The sequence below is a fragment of the Hypanus sabinus genome, chromosome 16, assembly GCF_030144855.1.
Source record: "Hypanus sabinus isolate sHypSab1 chromosome 16, sHypSab1.hap1, whole genome shotgun sequence".
Classification (NCBI taxonomy): Eukaryota; Metazoa; Chordata; class Chondrichthyes; order Myliobatiformes; family Dasyatidae; genus Hypanus; species Hypanus sabinus.
This window is the reverse complement of record NC_082721.1, coordinates 73753403-73770840: the sequence shown is the minus strand read 5'-3', so window position 1 is coordinate 73770840 and position 17438 is coordinate 73753403. Positions and strand designations below refer to the sequence as shown.

Sequence of the window (17438 nt, the reverse complement as noted above, 5' to 3'; positions counted from 1 at the left end):
AGCAGGCTGTGAGTAAGAGGAAGTAGATTTTACTTCTCTTATTCTGTTTCGCTCAGTTTAAAGACAAGCAATATTTCAAATTTCTGTCATGAAATTGGTTGGACCCTCAACTAGGAAGGGGAGGAAGAGAGCGGTAGTGATAGGGGATTCTATAGTCAGGGGGGCAGATAGGAGATTTTGAGGGGAAGATCGGGGGTCTCGGATGGTATGTTGCCTCCCTGGTGCCGGGGTCTAGGACATCTCAGATCGGGTGCAGGTTATTCTCAAGAGGGAGGGCAAAAACCCAGATGTTGTGGTCCATGCAGGGACCAACGACGTGGGTACGATGAGTGAGGGGGTGCTGCGTAGTGAGTTCAGGGAGTTAGGTATGAAGCTGAAGGGCAGGACCTCCAGGGTAACAATCTCAGGATTGCTACCTGTACCATGTGCGGGTGAGGCAAGGAACAGAAAGATTGTACAGATTAATGTGGCTGAGAGAAAGGTGCAGGAGGGAGGGCTTCAGGTTTTTAGATAATTGGGCTTTGTTCCAGGGAAGGTGGGATCTGTTCCAACGGGACGGTTTACACCTGAACTGGAGCAGTACCTACATTCTTGCAGGAAAGTTTGCTAGTGATTCTCGGCGGGGGGGGGGGAGTTTAAACTAAATTTGCAGGGAGCAGGGATCCAGAATCTGAGAGAGGATAGCGAGATGAAGAATAAAGGACAAGTGGGGATGACACGGTTCTGGAATATTAAGTGTGTAGTAGAGAAAGGTGAGGCGGAACAAGTGATAAGGATGATACATGTATGGAGGAATGGCCTGATGGAACATGGAGTTAAATATGCAGAAAGAATAAGTAAATTTAGGAAGGACAACAAAATTCCAGGGCCGTATAGCCTGATGGGAATTCGGGGAGCTGGGTTAAGCACAATAGGCAGCGATTTAAGTAGGGAGAGGAGAAATGGGCTAAAAATTCTATATCTGAATGCACGAAGTGTCAGAAATAAGGCGGATGAGCTTGAAGCTCAGGTGCAAATGGGTAGCTATGATGTTGTTGGGATTACGGAGACATTGCTGCAGGGAGATCAGACCTGGGAAATGAATGTACAAGGGTATCCGTGCTATCGTAGGGACAGAAATGTGGGCAGAGGGGGTGGGGTGGCCCTGTTGGTGAGGAATGAGATTCAGTCCTTTGCAAGGGGGGACATAGGATCAGAAGAAGTAGAGTCTGTATGGATAGAACTGAGGAACAGTAAGGGCAAAAATACCCTAATGGGTGTTGTTGACAGGCCACCAAACAGTAGCATGGATATTGGGTGCAAGTTGAATAGTGAGTTAACATTGGCATGTGGCAAAGGTAATGTTGCAGTAGTTATGGGGGATTTCGACATGCAGGTGAACTGGGAGAATCAGGTTGGTGCTGGACCCCAGGATAGGGAGTTTGTAGAGTGCCTACAGGATGCATTCTTGGAACAGCTTGTACGACAGCCGACCAGGGACAAGGCTATTCTGGATTTAGTCTCATGTAATGTACAGGATTTGATAAGCGATCTTGAAGTAAAGGAGCCATTAGGAGGTAGTGACCATAATATGATAAGATTTTATCTGCAATTTGAGAAGGATAAGGGCAGATCGGAGGTGTCAGTGTTGCAGTTGAATAGAGGAGACTATGGAGCTATGAGGGAGGAGCTGGCCAAAGTTAACTGGACGGATATCCTAGCAGAAAAGACAGTGGAACAGCAATGGCAGGTATTCTTGGGAATAGTGCACAAGGTGCAAAATCAGTTCATACCCCAGAGAAAGAAGGATTCAAATGGGGGAAAGGGGCCACAGTGGTTGACAAAGGAAGTCAGAGATTGCATAGCATAAAAAAAAGTAAGTATGACAGAGCCAAGGTGAGTGGGAGGACAGATGATAGGGAAATTTTTAAGGAGCAACAGAACTTAACAAAAAAGGCAATATGGGGAGAAAAAATGAGGTACAAACACAAGCTAGCCAGGAATATAAAGGAGGATAGCAAAAGCTTTTTTAGGTATGTGAAGAGAAAGAAGATAGTTAAGAACAATGTTGGGCCCTTGAAGAATGAATTGGGTGAAATTGTTATGGGAAACAGAGAAATAGCTGAAGAATTTAATAAGTACTTTAGATCTGTCTTCACTAGGGAAGACACAAGCAATCTCCCAGATGTGTGGATGGGCCAAGGACATAGGGTAACAGAGGAAATGAAACAGATTGACACTAGGAAGGAAACGGTGATGAGTAGACTGATGGGACTGAAGGCTGACAAATCCCCAGGTCCAGATGGTCTGCATCCTAGGGTGCTAAATGAGGTGGCCCTGGAAATTGTGAATGCATTGGTAATCATTTTCCAATGTTCCTTAGATTCAGGATCAGTTCCTGAGGATTAGAGAGTGGCTAATGTTATCCCACTTTTTAAGAAAGTAGGGAGGGAGAAAACAGAGAACTATCATTCTGTCAGCCTAACATCAGTAGTGGGGAAGATGGCAGAGACCATTATTAAAGATGAAATAGTGGCATATCTAGATAGCAGTGATAGGATTGGGCCGAGGAAGCATGGATGTACCAAGGGCAAATCATACTTGACTAATCCATTGGAGTTTTGAGGATGTAACCAGGAGGTTAGACAAGGGAGATCCAGTGGATGTCATGTACCTCGATTTTCAGAAGGCATTTAATAAGGTCCCACATAGGAGATTGGTGGGTAAAATCGGAGCTTACGGCATTGGGGGGAAGATATTAACATGAACAGAAAACTGGTTGGTAGATAGAAAGCAAAGGGTAATGGTGAATGGTTGTTTCTCAGAATTGCAGGTGGTGACTAGTGGGGTGCCACGGGGCTTGGTATTGGGACCACAGCTGTTTACGATTTACATCAACGATTTAGATGAAGGCATTGAGAATAACATCAGCAAGTTTGTTGATAATACTAAGCTGGGTGGCAGTGTGACGTGATGAGGATGTTAGGAGAATTCAGGGTGACTTGGATAGGCTGAGTGAGTGGGCAGATACTTGGCAGATGACGTTTAATGTGAATAAGTGTGACGTGATCCACTTTGGGAGTAAGAACACAAAGGCAGATTATTATCTGAACAGTGCAGTGTTAGGCAAGGGAAAAATACAAAGAGATCTAGGAGTCCTTGTTCATCAGTCACTGAAGGTGAATGAGCAAGTGCAGCAGGCAGTGAAGAAGGCTAAGGGAATGTTGGCCTTTATTACAAAGGGAATTGAGTACAAGAGCAAGGAAATCCTTTTGCATTTGTACAGGGCCCTGGTGAGACCACACCTGGAGTACTTTGTACAGTTTTGGTCTCCAGGGTTAAGGAAGGACATCCTGGCTGTAGAGGCAGTGAAGCATAGATTCACAAGGTTAATTCCTGGGATGTCCGGACTGTGATATGCGGAGAGGTGAGAGAGACTGGGCTTGTACATGCTGGAATTAGGGAAATTGAGAGGAGACCTGATTGCAACATATAAGATTATTAAGGGATTGGACAAGATAGAGGCAGGAAATATGTTCCAGATGCTGAGAGAGTCCAGTACCAGAGGGCATGGTTTGAGATTAAGGGGTAGGTCATTTAGGACAGAGTTATGGATAAACTTCTTCTCCCAGAGAGTTGTGGGGTCTGGAATGCACTGCCTCGGAAGGCAGTGGAGGCCAATTTTCTGGATGCTTTCAAGAAGGAGCTAGATAGGTATCTTATGGATAGGGGAATCAAGGGATATGGGGTCAAGGCAGGAACCGGGTATTGATAGTAGATGATCAGCCATAATCTCAGAATGGTGGTGCAGGCTCGAAGGGCTGAATGGACTACTTCTGCACCTATTGTCTATAAATGCAATATCAGTGCCCACTAACTGAAAGTGGGCGCGCAGTCCGTAAAGACGTTTTCTGTATCATGAAGAAGATCTGTCCAATATAGGACGAAGGCTTTGGCGCCCATTCTAAATATGGAAGCATTAATCACACCAAATTCTGTTATACCATGAATTATCATTGCTCCGACAACCCCAATCATATGAGTTATCTCAATTTGCAAATTCATCAACTGCAGGAAAGAAAATTAAAATCTAAACAGCACATCCACTTGCTATTCCCTGGGAATTGCAATATTGGATGGTAATCGACAATGATGCCAAAGGCTTCACGGGCATTCAGACATTCCTGAGGACCTGTCAGTGGCAGGACAGGAGCACCGCAAAGTAAATAAAAGCACAGAAGAGACAAGTGAGGCAGTTATTTTTGGGAGTAGGCCAATGGTGAGAGGAGGAGCGTCAGGCTTTGACTCGAGAGGGTTTGACGAGTAGAGACTGCGGCCAAAGAAACATGATAGAAAATTTGGTCTTAGTTACCCCTTGTACAGTGCAGACAGGATAGCAGATATGGCAGCAGAATGCTCTGCCTGTAGGATATGGGAATTCATAGAACCTAGTAGTCTCCCAGATGACCACACCTGAGGGATGTGCAGCCAACTCCAGCTCATGAAGTGCTATATTAAGGTGCAGCAGCTGAAGATGGATGAGCATAAGATCATCAGGAAGGCAGACAATTGATAGATACGACTGTTGACAGGTGGTTATATCTGGAGTGCAGAATTTCATGAGTAGATGAGTGAACACCGAATGAAGTACAGGGAGAAAGAAGTCAGTGCAGGGTCCTGCTGTGGCCATTCCCATTAGCAACAGGTATACCCGTCCAGATAGTACTGGGCGAGATGCCTATCTGGGCAAGGCAGCTGCAGCAAGACTAATAGAACTGTGGTCGGCTCTGAGCCTCAGAAGGGGAGCGTGAAGTCAGGTGGAGAAACAGTCACAGGGAACACGATAATTACGGGGACAGATAGAAGGTTATGAGTCTGCAAAAGAGATGCCAGGATAAAGTGTTGCCTCCCGTGTGCTGGGCTTCAGGATGCCTCTGAGCCATTTGAGAATATTGTTGTAGGGGTGGTGAGCAGCCAAAGGTATTGGTGCATATCAATACCGAGAGAGGCAAACGATGTGGGGGAGTGGCATTTCTAATCAGGGATAGCATCACTGCTGCAATAAAGGAGGAAGATATGGAGGGATTGTCTACCGAGTCCTCATGAGTGGAAGTCAGAAACAGGAATAGGGCAATAATAGGGTGTTTTTATAGTCTTCCATTAGGAGCAGAGACATAAAAGAGCAGATAGGGAGGCAGGTACCAGAATGGTGCAATCCTAATAGGTTTGTTATGCAAGGGAACTTTAACTTTCCAGATATATTGTCTGGCATCACCTCAGAGCTAGGGTTTCAGGTGAGATCTAGTTTCTTAGGTGTGTTCAGGAAGGTTTCCTGACACAATATGTAAAAAAAAAACAACTGGAGGAGAATACTTGATCTGTTATTGGGAAAGGAACCTGGTCAGATGGCATTACTCTCGACAGGAGAGCATTTTTGAGGTAGTCATCACAACTCCATTTCCTTTAGCATAGTGTGGGAAAGGGAAGGAGCAGACAACGTGGAGCATTTCATTGTATTAAGGGCATATATGATGCTATTAGGCAGGAACTTAAGAACATAAATTAGGAGAAGATGTTTTCAGTGAGCTGCACAGCAGAAGTGTGGAAAATGTTCAAGAAACTAGGTACTGTTAGAACTTCATTAAATTTCAAGGTGGCAAGGAAGGAGCTCAGGAATGGAGTTAGGAGAGCCTGAAGGGTCTATGAGAGGGCTTGGTGAGCAGGATTTTAAGGAAAACCCTAAGATGTTCTAAAGTATGCAAAGAGTTGGAGGGAGAGCTGGGTGGGATTAGTACTAAACAGAATTAAATTTGTGAAAACATGAACAGGGAGGTGGACGAAGTAGCGGTGCTACTTATTTAATATTTTGCTTCAGTATTTACCAATGAAAAAGACTTTGGCAATTGAGTGGATGACTTACAGAGGACTGAAGCACTTGAGTGTATAGACATTATGAAAGAGGATGTGCTGGGGGTTTTGACAGCTATGAAGTTAATTAAGTCACTAGGACTGGAGGAGTCATAACCATACTACTGTGGGAGCGGGGGAAGTGATTACTGAGCCTCTGGGGATGATCTTTGCATCATCAATCGGGATCAGAGAAGTACCGGAAGACTGGAAGTTTGTAAATGTTGTTCCTGTTCAAGATAGGGTGCAGAAATAATCCAGGAAATTATAGACCGGTGATTCTTACTTCAGTGGTGTGTAAGTTTTTGGAGAAGATCCTGACAGGCATTATTTATGAGTATTTGGAGAGTGATAATCTGATTAGGGATAATCAGCATGATTTATCAAGGGCAGGTCATGCCTTATGAACCCGATTGAATTATTTGAGGATATATCAAAACACATTGATGCAGGTAGAGCAGTTGATGTAGTACATATGGATTTCAGTAAGGCATTTGATATGGTTGCCCATGCAAGGGTCACGAAGAAAGTAATGAGACATGGGATACAAGGGGACCTTGCTTTGTGGAGCCAGAATTCATTTCCACAATTGGTAAAGAATGGCTGCTAGTGGTTCATAGGTGGTGATCAGTGGTATTGTGCACAAGCCTGTTCTGGGGCCTTTTCCTCTTCGCGAGATTCATAAATTGCCTCGATGAGGAGTTAGAGGGGTACGTTAGTAAGTTTGCTGGTGACACAGAAGTTGGATGTTGTTGATAGTCTAGAGGGTTGTCAGGGTTACGGTGGGCATCGTTGGGATGCATAACTGGACTGAGAAGTGACAGAAGGAGTTCAACACAGTTTATTCTAAAGTGGTTCTTTTTGATTTGAAGAGTGAAATATGATTAATGGTAAGACTCTAGGTACTGCTGATGATCAGTGATATCTTGGTCTCCGTGCCCATAGGGCACTCAAAGCTGCGCAGTTGACCGTATTGTTAAGAAGGCTTATGGTATGATGATGCCTTTCATCACAGAGGGATTGAGTTCAAGAGCCGTGAGGTAGTGTTCAAGACATTAGTTAGACTCCACTTGGGGTATTGTGTCCATTGCTGGTCACCTCACTACAGGAAGGATGTGAATAATATAATGTTTGCAGAGGAGATTTACAAGTATCTTACCTGGAGCAGGGGCAGGGGTAAAGAATTTCTGGATCATTGGGGCCTCTTTAGGGGCAGGCGTGACCTTCACGAAAAGGTCGCCCAATGGTATCAGGGATATCAACGAGCAGATAGGGAGACAGATCCTGGAAAGTGTAATAATAAAATAATTGTCGTGACGGAAGATTTTAATTTCCCAAATGTCGATTGGCATCTCTGTACAGTAAGAGGTTTAGATGGGGTGGAGTTTGTTAAGTGTGTTCAGGAAGTTTTCTTGACACTATATATATACCTACAAGAGGAGAGACTGTACTTGATTTGGTATTGGGCAATAAACCTGGTCAGGTGCCAGATCTCACAGTGGGAGAGCGTTTTGGAGATAGTGATCATAAGATAGAGAGATAGGTCCTGAAAGAAGACTACCGGGAGTTAGGAAGGAAGTTGAAAAGCAGGACCTCAAAGGTAGTAATCTCGGGATTACTGCCTGTGCCACATGACAGTGAGAATAAGAATAGAATGAGGTGGAGGATAAATGCATGGCTGCGGGAATGGAGCAGGGGGCAGGGATTCAGATTTCTGGATCATTGGACGGGTGTGATCTGTACAAAAAGGATGGGTTGCACTTGAATCCCAGGGGTCCAATAACCGGGCGGGCAGGTTTAATAGAGCTCTTGGGGAGGGTTTAAACTAGTTTGGCAGGGGGGTGGGAATAAGAATGTGAGTGCAGGGATTAAGGTAGAAGGACAAGGGCATGATGCTAAGAGTTCTGAGTTGATGAGGAAGGACAGGCAGCGAACAGAACATAATCGTAGCCAGTTAAAGGGGTTGAAATGTGTCTTTTTCAATGCTAGGATTATTATGAACAAGGAGGATGAACTTGGAGCATGGATTAGAACGTGGAAGTACGATGTTGTGACCGTTACTGAAACTTGGTTGGAGGAAGAGCAGGATTGGAAGATGCAGGTCCCGGGCTTGGGGTGTTTTAAAAGGAATAGGATGGGAGGTAGAAAAGGGGTGGGCGTGGCATTGCTGGTCAGGGATAGTATCACAGCTGTAAAAAAAGGGAGGACGCTGCAGAGGGAGTGTTCACGGAGTCGGTCTGGGTGGAAGTCAGAAATAGGAAGGGACCAATTACTGTGCTGGGAGTAGTTTATAGGCCCCCAAATAGCCCTCGGGACACCGAGGAGCAGATAAGCAGGCAAATTTTAGAATGGTGCAGGAAATACAGGGTAGTAGTTATAGGTGATTTCAAATTCCCTCATATTGACTGGCACCCCCCGACTGCAAGGGGCGTACATGGGGCTGAATTTGTCAGGTGTGTCCAACAAGAATTCCTGATACAGTATGTGGACTGGCCGACGAGATGAGAGGCTGTACTGGATCTAGTTCTGGGTAATGAACATGGTCAGGTGACAGACCTCTTGATGGGGGAGCATTTTGGTGAGAGTGACCACAACTCCCTTAGCTTCAGCATAGCTTTGAAAAGGGATAAAATCAGACGAAATGGAAAGTGCTTAACTGGCGAAGGGCTAACTTTGAAGGGATGAGACAGGAACTAGCGAGAGTAAATAGGAAACAGATGTTCAAAAGGGAAAGGACAGAAGTAACGTGGCAGAATTTTACGGACCACTTGAGCTGGGTTCAGGATAGGTTTGTCCCCCTGAGGCAAAGAAAAAATGGTAGGAATAGGGAACCGTGGCTGACGAAACGCAACTCGTCAAAGGGAAAAAGGATGCATATGTTAGATATAAGAAGCGGGAAGTAGGAGGGGCATGAGAAATATCGGATAGCAAGGAAGGAGCTAAAGAAAGGACTTAGGAGAGCTCGAAGGGGGCATGAGAAGGCCTTGGCATGTAGGATTAAGGAGAACCCCAAGGCATTCTATGCGTATGTGAAGAGTAGGAGGATGACGAGTATGAAGGTCAAGGATAAAGAGGTAAACAAAAGTGAACGCTAAAGGATAAAGTTGGCAATATGTGCCTGGAGGCAGAGGAGGTTGGGAAGGTCCTAAATGAATACTTTGCTTCAGTATTCACAAGTGAAAAGGATCTTGATCAAGATGAGGTCGAAGTTGAACGGGCTTGTATGCTGGACAATATGGAGATTAAGGAAGAAGAAGTGCTGGATCTTCTTAAAAACATTAAGATAAATAAATCCCCAGGGCCGGATATGATACACCCCAGGTTGTTGTGGGAATTGAGAGAAGAGGTAGTAGGAGCATTAGCTATGATCTTTGAATCCTCTTAGGCTACAGGGAAAGTGCCAGAGGACTGGAGAATGGCAAATGTAGTTCCCTTGTTTAAAAAAGTAATAGGGAGAAACCTGGGAACTATAGACCAGTGAGTCTTACATCGGTGGTCTGCAAATTATTGGAAAGGATTCTTAAGGATAGGGTCTACAAGCATTTGGAGAAATGCAGTCTACTCATGGATAGTTCACATGGCTTTGTGACAAAAAGATTGTGCCTCACGAGCCTGATTGAGATTTTGAAGAGGTAACAAAAGAAATTGATGAGGGTAGGGCAGTGGATGTGGTCTACATGGACTTTAGCAAAGCATTTGACAAGGTCCCTCACAAGAGACTAATCTAGAAAGTGATGAGGCATGGGATAAGTGGAACCTTGGCTGTTTGGATTAAAAAATGGCTTAAAGGAAGAAAGCAGTGGGTAGTTGCGGAAGGAAAGTATTCTACCTGGAGGTATTCTGACTAGTGGAGTGTCCTGGGACCCCTGCTATTTGTGATTTTTATAAATGACCTGAATGTAGAGGTGGAAGAATGGGTGAGTAAGTTTGCAGATGACACAAAGATTTGAGGAGTTGTAGATGGAGCTGCAGGTTGTCAAATGTTACAAGACGATATAGACAGGCTGCAGAGTTGGGCAGGAAAATGGCAGATGGAGTTCAATCCGGATAAGTGTGAGGTGATGCATTTTGGAAGGACAAACCAGAAGACAGAGTACAGGAATAATGGTCAGTTACTTTAGATTGTGGATGAACAAAGAGACCTTGGGGGTCAAATCCATACATCCATCAATGTCGCTGCACAGGTTTATAGGCTAGATAAGAAGGCCTATGGGATGCTAGGCTTCATTAATAGGGGGATTGAGTTAAAGAGTAGAGAGGTCATGTTGCAACTCTACAAATCTCTGGTGAGATTGCAATTCAGTGTTGTCTTCAGTTCTGGTCACCTCATTATAGGAAGGATGTGGAAGCTATGGAGATGAGATTTACCAGAATGTTGCCTGGTTTGGAGAAGTCGTATGAAACAAGGTTAGCAGAGCTGGGACTTTTCTCTTTGGAGCGTAGAAGAATGAGAGGGCACTTGATAAAGGTCCACAAGATCATGAGAGGCTGGATAGTCAGTACTTGTTTCCCAGGGCACCAATAGCAAACACCAGAGGGCATATGTACAAAATTAAGGGAGGGAAGTTTAGGGGAGACATCAGGGGTAAGTTTTTTTTACACAAAGAGTTGTGAGTGCCTGGAATGTCTTGCCAAGGATGGTAGTGGAGGCTAAAACATTAGGGATATATAAGAACCTCTTGGACAGGCACATGGATGAAAAGAAAATGGAGGGTTATGGGGTAGTGTGGGTTTAGTACGTTTTTTAAGGATTATATGAGTCGGCACAACATAGAGAGCTGAAGGACCTGTACTGTGTTATAGTGTTCTATGGTTCTATGGATATATAATTGTATCTCCTTTACTATAACATTGGAGAGAGATAGAAACATAGAAGTTAGAAAAGGTTTTAATAGGAATATGGGGAATTATGAGGCTATCAGTCAGGAAATTGGAAGCTTAAATTGGGAACAGATGTTCTCAAGGAAAAGTACGAAAGAAATGTGGCAAACGTACAGCGGATATTTGTGCAGAGTTCTGCATAGGTAAGTTCCAGTGAGACAGGGTAGTTATGGTAGGGTACAGGAACCGTGGTGTACAAAGGATGTAATAACCCTAGTCAGGAAGAAAAGAAAAGCTTACAAGAGGTTCAGAGAGTTAGATAATGTTAGGTATCTGGAAGATAAGGCTAACAGGAAGGAGATTAAAAAGGAAATTATGAGAGCCAGAAGGGGCCATCAGAAGTCCTTGTGATAGAAAACCTGAACATTATTTATTTATTCATTCATTCATTCATTCATTTATTTATTTATCTATTTATTTATTTGTTTATTTATCTGCCATCCATCTATCTATCTATCTATCTATCCATCTATTTATTTATTTATTTCCACGTCTATCCTTTCAAATAGTTTTCTTTTGCAAGAGTAGTTCTTCCAGCACCAGAGTCATTAGATTTAACAGATCAGCCATTGTAATATGTGCCACTTTGAACAAGACTCCTGCAGTTATATATTCTCCCCGAATGGCCTTTAGATACTTTGATGTGAGGGTTAATTTCGTCTCTGCCTAGACATTCTTATTGCTCCATAAATCACTCCAGTTTTCCAGCACCATTTTAAAAACACAACCACGGAAGTTCCAACGCATACGTTCTCACCTATTCCCTTCGCACCCTTCAGCGATCCGGGCAGTCCTATTACAATCATCACAGATTCAATCTGACGTCCTCAAACATAGCTTACTGCATTTTGAGTTCAGAGAGTGGTCTCCCTTCTACAGGAAATCCGCATGTTAAATGTATATTGCACAGAAACAACAGGGACTTTTCCTATGCTTTCCTGCCATTTTCACTCTGTCGCTGGCCTACTTTAATGTTCTAACAAGGCCTCAAGCAAACAACAGTAACAGAACGTCCTATTCCTCGTCTACTGGCAACTGTAGCCTTTCAGATTCAATGCCGAATTCTCGAATTCCTGACAGCCTACTTCCTCAATCTTTATTACAATTGCGCGTAAACCATTCATTTGCGAGTTCGAGTTACCCCTCTATCCATCACTACAGGATACGTCAGCTAGTTCTGAAGTTCGGGGGATGTTTACTCTTTTAGCTCTATTAGTAGTATCTACTGAAAGTCATTGATAAACGTGATAGCATTCATTCCTCCGCCAGCAAGCCTGTCTAATCCAGAACTCATGCTGTTGAACATACCTGTCTCTTTACAAACTTCTGTGTTGTTGCAAAGCTCACTCTTGCCATGCTGTAACAATTGATTATTTGAAGTTAAGCTTTCATATCTGCCACGCCCTTTGCTTTTAGTTTGGTTCACCTTCTCCCTGTTCGATTCCTTCTACACAAGTTTTTGTTTCAGTTAATCAGTTTATATCATGCAGCGCATCATGTCATTGACCATTAGCGCATGTTTGATCTCTTTGTTCTGTCCTGAACTGTACTAGATACCGATAAAATAATGTTTTTATTTGAAAACTGGATCCTTAAGCATTATGGTATCTACTTTAAAGAAATACCAAAAAAGAGTCTTTGTAGCATTTTCTTTTGGACAATGGATGTTTGAAGATTTAAAAATTGCCTATTTCTACTGACACAACACAGAATTAAAGAAAAGTCTAAAACAAAATGTAGATTTTAAAAAATCTAGGGTGCTTTGGGCTTTTGCACCTAAGATAGATAGACAGACTGGCAGTCATAGTTGAGAGAGGAGAGATGGAGAGATGTATGAGGTGGGGGTGGGGGGGCTATGTATCACCTATCCTGAATTCACGATGCTATTGAACTTTTTCTATATTGCCCGTGTGGGGCGTCCAGCGCGTCAGACCACTTCCTTGCTTTGATGCAATATTTCTTCTCCTGATTATTGGGAACTTCTTTAAGTACTTACTCTGACAGCACACTACAGAAAGCTGCTTGAAGGGGAAGGATGGGAGCGGAGAGGATGAACTTGCAAGTTAGGAATGATTTCGCAATTTTCTGCCTGAGCATTATTTTCCCACACTATTTCTTCCAGTTCTTCCACATTATATCGATGGATTGGCCCGTTAAGTTCTGGAACTGCAATGACATTACATCAGTCCTCTTCCACTAATCTGCTGAAAACCCGCAAATAAAATAGTAAAAAGATGTTCAAATAAATGATAGTTGAAAGAAAAAGTATCTGATTTAGGTACTTAACTTAATTCGTGATTTCCCTTTACACAACAACCTGGATTTATAACAACCTCGCTACGTCTTACTAACTACTGAAGTAACATTTTGTTAATATGCCCTAGATACTGTGTGCCGTTAAATAATTTTGATAATTCATATTGTGGAGATAATGTCAGTTTCCTGCATCGTTCCGCAACTTACTCAGCACAACTGTGGTGACGATAGACACAATGGAGAGCAAGATGCAGAAACCCAGGAGTGTATAGATCACTCTGACAGAGAAATTTCTTCGGGCAGGCTCCATTCGCCAGACAACGCACTCTGCAAAATTTAAGTGAAAATCATCACCGAGAATAACATGTACAATCCAAATCTTTCCTGATTTAGATAAGGGAAGAGCCCAAATCTGAAGGCCCAACGATTAACTCCACAGGGAACATGTTCTGCAAATTTACGGAAGAGCGTGTTTTCGACAGTGGGAAATTCTAAGGCCAGAAGACACAACCATAAAATCTAAGGATCCCTTTACAACAGAGAGGAGGAGAAATTTATTTAGCCAGAGAGGGTATACACATGGAAGTAATTGCTACAGACTGCTGTGGAGGCCAATCCTTGGGTATATATAAAACAGAAATAGGCTCTTGAACAGAAAGGGAGTCTAAGGTTACGGGAGATAGCAGGAGAATGGCATTGAGAGGGAAATAAATTAACCATGATCGAATACTGATGCAGATTCGATGGACAGATTGGCCTAATTCTTCTTAAGTTCTGTTCCTGAAACATCTCAATGTTTCTATAATCTTCTTATGAATAAGGCTTTCAGCCCGGTAATCCTTGGACTCACTGTTTCACTTTGCCCATATTTTATTCAAAAGAGTATCATTTGCTACTCTCCAATTCATCTTCTGATTCAGAGTGTTGCAGCGGATGACAAACCTCCCCGGACAGAGAATACAAGTGCTGGAAGCTATGTGTAGTAACTGCATTCTCTCACACTTGCCTGATACAAATATAGATGGCATTCTGCCGTCTGGTATCATTCTCCCTTCAATGTGTCATTTCTCTCAATTTCGCATTCAACATTTTTACGTCAAGCTCTCCACATGTCGTTGGTCTTAAGAGAAAAAAGCTGGTTTTCTCACGGATATCAATCCCCATTTCAGATTATTTTGCGACTGAAATACAAACATGTTTCAGTTCTCTTTTACCATTAAAATGAGCTCAGCCTTCTGAGGAGTTCCATTAAGAAAATATACTCTCGAATGCCCTTTTACTTCCCTGATTCGATCTGAAATATTTGCCGAATTCTTGCTCAGTAACTTAGAAGTAACACGCGAGATAAGCAACAATGGCATTTACCTGGCTTCAAAGATTCTCCAGCTCTTCTAGTTTGGATTTCAACACGCTCTTTGACATTTTCATAAGGATTTTCATGCTCCATGTTTTCCGGTGTCTTGGTTTCCTGTCTTTGAAAAACTTGTGAGACAAAGTGGAAGCGAATTTCTTTACAGCACTTCCTCTCAGTGAGTTGACAACGCTACATTTTCAAGACGGAAGCCTGGAGTGTGCAAAGCGAATGGAGACAGCACTTTAAGCACTGGTATTCGAAGAGTTTGTACAACGAGCTGACAAAAGTAAATCTGCTTTTCTCTCCTTATAAAATCAGTAGATTAAATAAATAATGAACAACAGAGCTGCCTACCCAGACTATAAGGAAAGTTGACATGCCAGAGGCTTCCAGTAGGGGGAATTGACCTTCAGCCATTATTGCCTGCTTCCAAACGCTGTGGCAATAGAACCCTTTGCCGAAGTAATCAGGAGGGATGGGGGCATAAGAGGGGTGACGCTGCCCGGCAGTGGAGGGACCCAAGTCAAAAGATCCCTGTACATAGACGACATCACCATCTTCTGCTCTGATCCAAGGTCGATTCGCAGGCTGATCATCATCTGCGAACAGTTCGAGCAGGCGTCAGGGGCCAGGGTCAACTGCACAAAGAGCGAAGCCAAGCTCTTCAGCAACTGGCCCGACCGATCCAGCGTCCTATTCGCCATCAGGTCTGATCACGTGAAGGTGTTGGGGATCTGGTTCGGAGGGGCCGAGACGTGCAACAAGAACTGGCAGAAGCGGACTGCCAAGGTCACACAGAAACTGGGGCTGTGGGAAGGGCGCTCCCTATCGATAGCGAGAAAGAACCTGGTCATCAGGTGTGAGGTGCTTTCGGGGCTGCAGGTGTGGCCAGTCCCCCGCTCCTTCTGCTCGGAAATCACCGGAGCCGTCTTCAGATTCGTCTGGGGATCCAAGATGGAGCGGGTCAGACGGACCACCGTGCACATGTCCCTGGACAACGGGGACAAAACCGTCCCCAATGTCGCCCTCACCCTGACGGCCAGCTTCCTGTGTGGCTGCGTCAGGTTGTGTGTGGATCCCAGGTACGTCGATACCAAGTACCACTATGTGCCCAGGTTCTACCTGTCGCCCTGGCTACAAAGGATGGGTCTGGCTCCTTTCCCGCGCAACAACCCCTGTCAGCTGGTCGTTGCCGTCATACCTTTCCTTCGTAGAGAAGTTCTTTCAGGTCAACGCCTTTGACCACAGGGCCATTAGGCAGTGGTCAGCTCGTAAGGTCCTGCAGGCACTGCAGGAGAAGGACGTGATCGACACGGTGGGGTGGTTCCCAGAGCAGACCGTCCAGTTAATCTCTCAAAATGCCTCATCGCTAGACCTCACCAACAGGCACCAAGACCTCGCCTGGCTGGCGGTGAGAGGGGCCCTCCCAGTCCGATCCCTGCTGTACGCCCGGAACGTCGTCTCCACACCCCTCTGCCCACAGGAGGACTGCAGAGAGGAGGAGTCGGTGACCCACCTTTTAGCACTCTGTGGGTTCGCGGAGAAGGTGTGGAAGAGGATGGAAGGGGCAGCGTCGAGGTTTATCCCCAGCAGCGGCGTAACAGAGGACTCTCTGATCTACGGGCTGCTCCCGGGGACGCACACCGAGACCAACATCCGGTGCTGCTGGCAAATCAGCAACTCTGTCAAAGACGCTCTTTGGTCACCCCGAAACTTGATTGTCTGCCAGCACACGGAGATGTCCGTGGGGGAATGCTGCCGACTGGCACATTCTCGGCTGCAGGAGTACGTGCTGAGGGACGCACTCAAACTCGGTGCAGACACCGCAAGGGCCCGGTGTGGAAGGACCACAGTCCAGGGTTCTTTTCCCGTGGGATTTGAGGGGAAGGGGGTTGAGGGTATACCCCCTGAAGGTAAATATGAAAGAACAGTGTACCATGTGGGTGGCAAAAATGTTTAATTTTGAAAATGTGAAGGCAGTAATGGAAACAACTGTAAAGAATTGAAAGTCATTGAATGGTTATTGCATATAATTTTATTTTTGAATACAGTATATTTTGTTTAATAAAAAAACTGTTAGCTACACCTCTCTCGCTGTACCTGAATCTCATGAGATTTGTTTTAGGAGGGCTTTAAACTCTGTGTTCTGTAGAATGAAACCGCCAAATTATATGACATGTCGCATTGATTAGCAGGGCGAGATTGAGAAACAAATCCCACCTTCCGACCAGAAAGTCAAGTCGGCTTGATGTCAAACTACAAATTACCGTAATTAGTTTCTTTTTCCATCAAAGGGGCTTTTCCCACCGTTTCTCACAAATGCGTGAAATTGTCTCGATGATTTTATTGTCTCAATAATCGAACATTCTCTCCGGATTATAGAAGTGAATTTCACGAGATTGATAGCTCTTTTACTGTATTATCATTCTCCAAATGCCCATTAGCACTGATCGACATAACAAACGTGGCCTCACTCTTTCACAGACATTTAAATTCACAGTACACTATTCCCATCTCTCCACCGCCTACAATTTGTAGCTTTTAAACAGGCCATCATGACGTCATGCATCTCTCAACTCTTTCCGTTCAGATCCTCACATCTACACAACACTCCCGCAAAAACTTCAGCTACACCGGAGCCTTCTAAAGGCTATTCAGCTCGGCCCCGAATAGCTGAAGTATCGTTTCTTTTCAGCAGCCATAATATGTTTTTCAGTAATAATATGTTGCTCTCCGCCTGGCAATCCCCTGACAAAGAAAGTGGGCCCACTGAAATTCATTTATTGAGCAAAGCTCATATATCTGAAAAGTTAATTTTGTTCCTCTCTCCGCAGTTGCTAATTGATCTGTCCAGGAATTCCAGCAAATTAATTATCTAACTCAGCTCATGATATTATACTTTTCCTTCCTATTTGCCACCATTCTCGATTTTATTGTTCGTTCTATTTCTAATGGTAAGGAAGACACTGTACAGAAAACAACGGCTGATATAGTGATGCATCACAAAACAAGAAGCAATGTATTGTGGCCCCATGCACAAGATCGGAAGAGGCTGAGAGCA

General features: G+C 44.2%; 1 protein-coding gene across 1 annotated transcript in view; it reads right to left on the bottom strand.

Moving 5' to 3' along the window:
- Positions 1 to 14477, bottom strand: part of LOC132405866 (CD209 antigen-like protein E) — a 34471-nt gene extending 19994 nt beyond the window's left edge. Inside the window, exons 1-2 of the mRNA XM_059990857.1 lie at positions 14389 to 14477; positions 13231 to 13350 (exon numbers count right to left, since the gene is read on the bottom strand). Coding sequence (XP_059846840.1) covers positions 13231 to 13350; positions 14389 to 14470 — 202 coding nt within the window. The 5' untranslated portion in view covers positions 14471 to 14477. The remainder of the gene's footprint in view (positions 1 to 13230; positions 13351 to 14388) is intronic.
- Between the last annotated feature and the right edge of the window lie 2961 nt (positions 14478 to 17438).